Source organism: Capsicum annuum, chromosome 10, assembly GCF_002878395.1.
Source record: "Capsicum annuum cultivar UCD-10X-F1 chromosome 10, UCD10Xv1.1, whole genome shotgun sequence".
In the NCBI taxonomy this organism is placed as follows: domain Eukaryota; kingdom Viridiplantae; phylum Streptophyta; class Magnoliopsida; order Solanales; family Solanaceae; genus Capsicum; species Capsicum annuum.
In genome coordinates, this window is record NC_061120.1 from 190,999,153 (window position 1) to 191,006,285 (window position 7,133).

Genomic DNA, 7,133 nt, shown 5'->3' on the forward strand with positions numbered 1-7,133 from the left:
AACCCCTTAGATTCAAGGGTTTACCTCCATACCTCCAGTCTTTCATTTACACCCTCTCGCGTCTCATCAATCAGCACTATATCATCCGCAAATAACATACACCAAGGCACCATACTTTGAATACTCTGCGTCAATTGTAATACCCGTATGTTTCTAAGCTAGGAAGTGAACCAGTTTTCCTACGTACGAAACCTCCTATCCTATGATTCGCATTTTAGTGCATGACTTACAATGAGTATCCTAGCGATAATATAGCTTATGATGTGTTAAGCATACTCATATAAGTCACTTAGAGTAATGCAAGTTAATAGCTTTTGAATCCATCAAGTTTTAGTGTGTGATTCTGCAAGAGTAACCTTTGAATGAGGATAAATTGATTGATATGTGATATTTTGCAAATTTAGACCCACCAAATTGTAGAGAATCAAATTAGCTTTCTAACGATACTAATTTTACCAAAATCCGACACCTGAGCATGAAGTTATTGCCTTGAAAAGAGAAGTGTGACGCCTAATAAATCGCACATGGCTACTGGACCAAGTATGTGATGGCATGTGCGGTGCATAGCCTCAGTTGTGCGATAGCATGTGCGACGCACATCTCAGCTTGTGCGATAGGATGTGCAGCACGTATCTTAGCATGTGCGATGAGGTGTGGGACGCACACTTATGATTTCAGCCATGAAAACACATAATTTTTGAGTTATTTTGAGGATAATTAAGTCTTTTAACACTCCTTACACGTCCCTAAACTTTACCTTACATAATTTATAGCTTCTAAACACACTACAACCCTATTAACATCTCAAAGTTCATTATCCAAGAGCATAATAGGAGAAAAACAACTAGGGTTTCACAATCAAGCTTGAAGATCCAATTTCAAGGAAATTCCTCCGTCAATCATCAAGAATCTTCCTTTTAAGGTATGCGTAGTGTTTATCTATGGATCCAATCCGTTCATAGAGCTCAAGAACCATGTTTTAAATACTATTTTGTGAACTTTTTGTGGTGATATAAGCATGTACATGTTGATGGTTGTTGTTTAAGTTTCAAGATGATATCTAGAGGTGTTTTCATGAAATATATATGCTTGTTAGTTGAAAACTATGAACTTTAGGTGGTGTAAAATAGTACCAGTTATGAAACACACCTATGCCTTAAAGAATACATGCAAGGTGTTCGATAAAATGCTTAGGATGCTAGAAATTCATGTTTATATGGTTCCATGATGTCTAAATGACAAGTCTATGTTAGCTATATACTTTAATATGAATTCCATGCTTTTAATGTGTTGCTAATGTTATGGTATGAAGCATGTATGATAATAGAGATATACAATATACACATGAAATATATCTATGCACTCCCTACCATGATTAATATGTTGAGGAACTACATGATGTATAATATCCCTTATTTATGATAATGTAAATTGTGGACTCCGATCTTATGTCAAGTCAGTCATGTTGTGTCAGTTTCCTTCCATCGAGTCATGGGGGCATTCGTACCCAAAAAATATAGTTGTGTGCCTATATCCATGTCATGTTTCACGATATAAAAAATCAAGCCATGATCCAGTAGAATTCAGTCAGTCATGTGACTCAGGAAACCTCATGGTCTTAGTTAGTTATCAGATATCAGTAGTATTCCATCAGTCAATGGAATTCAGTAAGTTACACTCATGTACAGTCAGTTAAATCATGTTCAGTCTCTTCAGATGGGAGTAGGAGTTAGCACTGAGTGAACCCAAAGATGGAAACTCACCTGTATATGAGGGTGTGATTCTTAGCAGTCATCCTTGTGTTCCAGAACTATGTAGCCAGCATAGGTTGAGACATTGCAGCCTATTATATGAGGGTAGATGAGGTGGCTTAACCTATTATATTAGGGTTCCCATCGTTTTCACTAGAGTTACCTGTTATATGAGGGTTCCTTACATGTTGTCCTTACCAGTGGTGCGGTATTGACACCCTTCCAGTCAGGGCAAAGATTGGACCCCAGCCTAGCCATAATGGCACATATGGGGCATGTCAGTTAAACAACTACCTCCCACAGTTTTAGACTTAGTCTCAGTAAAAGAGCTCAGATAGTTCTTCAGATATCAGCATACCAGGACTATCAGATACAGTCAAATTCAGTTATAGCACAGAACACAGATAGTTTCATCAGATTTAAGACTGTCAGATACAGTCACCCATGTCATCAGAAATATAGTTTCAGTCATGTCAGTTATCCGTAGACCATGTATTAGCGTACAGATCTAGCTATCACGTACTCACAATCTCAGTTACTATGTATGTATGTTTACACTCTCACGTTCATATAAGTCAGCCAATTAGCATTGTTCATGCATGTAAACCCTTTTGCATTAGCCTACCTCACTCGTATACTCAGTACTTCAGTTAAACTAACGCATTTACGCTATGGTGCTTTCTTTCATGTTACACCATTGGTTCAGAGACACGAGCTCCAGATCAGCAGTAGTATCCAGCCGCAGAGTTGCAGTGAGTCCTCATCCATTCGAAGGTGATATTATTTTATTTTATTTATTATTTCAGCTCAGTTTTATTAGACGAACTTAGTTGGAGATATGTTCCTTCAACTCCTTATTCAGACAGTACTTAGAGGCTTTCAGATTCAATATTTAGATTTAGTTCAGATTTGATTCAGTTTTCAGTTGTTTTGGGTATCTTTCACCCATATGGATATTATGTTTTGACAGATTTTTATTCAGTTGAACCTTATGGCCTACATGTTCATGCTTTCCGCACTATTACGTTATATATTGCAGTGTACAGGTACAGATATCAGTCATGGATTAGCTTGTGGTCCCTCGGGGTCATAAGCACCGTGTAGCGTTCCGGTTCAGATAATTGGGGCGTTACATCAACACGTCCATCACCAATGCAAATAGAAATGGGCTAAGAGTTGATCCTTAATGCAACCCTGTCTCAACCGAAAAATGCCCTGAATTTCCTCCCATTGTCCTCACCCGAGTCTTTCCTCCATCGTACATGTCTTTAATAGCTTTGATGTGCGCCACCAGGACCCCTCTCACCTCCAAGTATCTCCAAAAAACATCCCTAGGGACTTTGTGATACACCTTCTCCAGGTTGATGAACACCATGTGCAAATCCCTCTTTCTCTCCCTATACTGCTACATCAATCTCCTCACCAGGTGAATTGTCTCTGTCATCGTGCGACCAGGCATAAAACCAAACTGATTCTCCGAAATTGACATGACCCTTCTCAATCGCCTCTCAACCACCATCTCACAAATCTTCATAGTGTGACTCAACACTTTAATACCCCTATAGTTGTTACAACTCTGAATATCACCCTTGTTTTTGTAAAACGGAATCATCGAACTCCATCTCCAATAACTCATACAATACATGCTTAAAATCTAGGATGACATATTTACTCCCTTCGTCCATTTTAACTTATTCATTATTGACTTGACAAATATCTTAAAATATAATAAATAATAAAGATAATTTTACTATATCAATTTTGAATATAATAAATTAAATGTTTAAAAAATACATTGAATAATGAATAATATTTAATAATAAGGATAAAACAAATACAAAATGATAAGTTATCTACTGATTTTTTGAAACTGAACAAATATTATTGAATATGTATTTTTAGTATAGTTTGTAGATAAGTAGAAATAGAGAGACGGAGGAATTAGTATGCGTTTTTTTTTTTTTTTTTTCTATCTAGCATCTCTAATTTTCTCTCTTTTATTTGAATTTGAGAGAACAAAAAAAAAAAAAAAGCCTCCATATAATTCTTCCTTATTCTTTTGTTTAACTTATGCAAATTGCTCCCAGATTAAATCTCAAACAACAATAAGTAAACTACAAGTCCATAACCACACAAAGTCTTCCGAATAATAACTATACATCACCTAACTTTAGAAAGCTTTATTTTTCTTCTGACAAGTCTTATTCCTAGAAAGCTAGGTAGATATATTTCTCTAGTGACAACTTTTAAAATTAAATCCATAGGAAATTGGATTTAGATGCTCATTTAGGACCATTCGCAACAGCTTGAACCCGAGACTTGAAATAACCAAGCAGCATTTCTCGGGAAGGCATATTTTCCTTAACTTGGTCGCAATTAAGGTACTTATTTCTCCACGCACAAAAATTTGGAAATTTTTCACTAGTCACCAGCACAACTCCAGTGGCTTCTTCAACAATTCCTATCCAAAATCCGACAAAATTGGCTGCTATGTCAACAAATCCGATGCCGTCTCCACCAAAGAACTTCTTGTCCTTGAGTTCGTTGTCAAGAACTTTAAGGACTTCATAAGCTTCCTTTTTATCTTCCTCCTGTTCTTCTCCTTGGCTCCATAATGCTTTCCACACTGCTGGTAAGCACTGAGAAAAAAATTGTAGAAACTCGAATTGATCATCCTAATAACTAATTAGAGAGTAATTTGATAAATTTTTCAGAGTATTGAAGATTATTTATCATGTCAAAATTTAATCCGAGCAAGTAATATGAAGTTAGTAAAATAAGACGGTTAAAATAGAAAAAGACTATTGTCATAACTGAGGATTTTTTTTCTCCTTCTAAATCAAAAATATTTTCCAATTATCAAACACACTAAAAGTAATGACTTCCCCATAAAATGTTTTCCTGAATAAGGAGTAATTTCATTGATGGTCCCTTCGATTTTTACTTTATTTATTGTATCAAAGTCATTCTCTTCTGAAAAACTAAGACAGTTGTTGACTTTGTCTATGTGTCCATAGTGGCATGAAATAATGTTTTTGGTCAAAAAAAGTGTCTCAACTTTGCCCAAATAGGAGTATCTAACAAAATTGCATCTCAAAATAATTTAGTCCTTTTTCTTACAAAAACAATTTACGGAATTTAGTCTACAACTGTTAAATAAAATAGGCTATTTACGTTAGGTTTAGATAATTAGATCTAGTTGAAACATTAAAGAAATAAGTTTAGTGACTATAAAATTTGATTAGATTTTGAAAATCTGATCTTTACATACAAGCTCTCAAAATTGGCTCGTACCAATTTCTGGAGCTTATCACAAAACTTCAAATTTACTAGTACATTTTCAAACAAAAATTAAAATTTCAAAAATCATAGCTTTAAAAAACTTAAAATTTTCAAGTTCCAACTTCAAAATTCATAGCCAAACGGGAGCAAAGTCTTTCAAGTTGTGTCACCATTAACTGGGCTTCAACATGGAAGAGCCTGAATAATGACGACTTTGATACCAACACTTCTGGGCTATTCTTCTCCCCTTCAGCCTGTGGCACCTCTCGAAAACTAGAAATGCCAATCTATTCCAAAACTCTTCCTCCCCTCCTTGTTTCAGCATACCTTATGCTGAAACAGTGGAATACCAACACCTTGGCAATTGCCTTAGACCTACCAATAGAAGCATCGTCAGCCTTAATTGATCTCCCCCTATCCCCATGTTTTCAAGCTAAACACAGATGGGTCTTGCCTTGGTAACCTCGAAAGGGGTGGGATTGGGAGTCATTAGAAATGACAGAGGGGAGTGGGTAGTGGGTTTTAGTAAAAGCTTTACTCATACTACAAACAACCTCTTAGAAATCATTGCCCTTAAAGATGGCTTCAATCTTGCTCTTCAGCAAAATCTCAAGCCTTTGGAAGTTCGCGTAGACTCCAGGAAAATTATTAATATGCTGCAAAATGGTAACCACACGTACCGAAAGCAGAATAGGGTAGCGGATTTGTTGGCGAAGCAAGGCTCCAATCAAGATCTTTTTAAAAGACCCCATGTCTATGCGTGCCTGACTAGGCATTGTTTTGTAATGAACAAACCCCTTTTTACTTAATTGAATCTCTATTTCACAAAAAAAAAAAAAAAAAAAAAACTTGACATTATGTTTGAACATGTATTTTATTTAGAAGAATTTTGATGCTTTGTGAAAAATAGAATTTCACTCAAAAACTGATCTTGATCATTATTTCATCAACAAAATTTCAATTTTTTATTTTTAAATCTTCTCCAAAAAATCTATAGCCAAATACATAAAAGGAGGGCAGCCTTACCTTCTCATCGAGGAACTTCGCCCAAAAACGAGCAATTGCTCTATCATAAGGATCTTTAGGTAATATACAAGGCCCTTCAAATACCTCATCAATATACTCAATAATAACAAGTGACTCAGCAATTGGCTTGCCATTATGCAACAACACTGGAATTTTCTTGTAAACTGGATTCGATTCAAGAAGTAATTGGCTCTTATTCTGTAAATCTTCTTCTATAAATTCATATTCAACTCCCTTAATTTTCAAAGCCCATTCAACTCTTCTACTAGCTGGACTCCCGTTGATACCAAGCAATTTCACTCCTGACATATTTTTGTAACTTTCAATTATATTGAGGATTTTGTTATGGTAGTGTTGTTTTTTGGTGTTTTTTTATAGATTGAAAATAAAGTAGATATATCTTAGGTGCCAATTAAATATTTTTCTTGTTTGACAGATTTTTGGTGTTGACTGACGTAAATGTTTGCATTTGCGGTGACGACTTTAATTAGAAGTCGTGGAAGCTTCTATTCAAATTAAATTGCTGGCTACTTTGGAAATTTCTAGGCGCATGACTTGTTCATTGATGTTTTATAATTCTTTTGTTTCAATATTTCGCGGGGTATCTCCCACAAATAAGAGGTGTCAAATAACTTTATTTGTTAAAGTTAAAATAGATACTCTTCCTGTCTTCCCGTTTAAAAAAGAATAATTATTTTCTTTTTTTGATAAAGTTTTAATTTAAATTTTTCATATGACATGTTTAGAATCACAAAATTAAAGGATATATTGATACATTTGACAGAACTTTAATTTAAAGTCACAAGATTCAAAAGTCTTTTTTATTTTCTTAAACTTGATACCAAATCAAAGTAAGTAATTCTTTTTGAAACGAAGGAAGTAAAAAAAATCAATTAACATTTTTATCTCTACTAAAAATTTAAATGTAAAATCTCATAATTTTATGTTTCAATTATTACGATGCACTTTTTCTTAGTCTGTTGAAAACAATATTTTAAAAGGTAGTTTTGAAGTTTGGTTTGAGGTTTGCTCCAAGACAAGACACTGGCAAAATGCCTCAAGGCATAGGAGCGG

At 34.9% G+C, this 7,133-nt stretch overlaps 1 protein-coding gene across 1 annotated transcript; it reads right to left on the bottom strand.

Moving 5' to 3' along the window:
• Positions 1-3,765: 3,765 nt before the first annotated feature.
• Positions 3,766-6,597, bottom strand: LOC107852922 (probable glutathione S-transferase). The gene is made up of 2 exons (XM_016697957.2): positions 6,060-6,597; positions 3,766-4,390 (listed from the first exon to the last, which is right to left on the bottom strand). The coding sequence occupies exons 1-2, from the start codon at positions 6,366-6,368 to the stop codon at positions 4,034-4,036; spliced, it is 666 nt and encodes a 221-aa protein (XP_016553443.1). The 5' UTR covers positions 6,369-6,597; the 3' UTR covers positions 3,766-4,033.
• Positions 6,598-7,133: the final 536 nt, after the last annotated feature.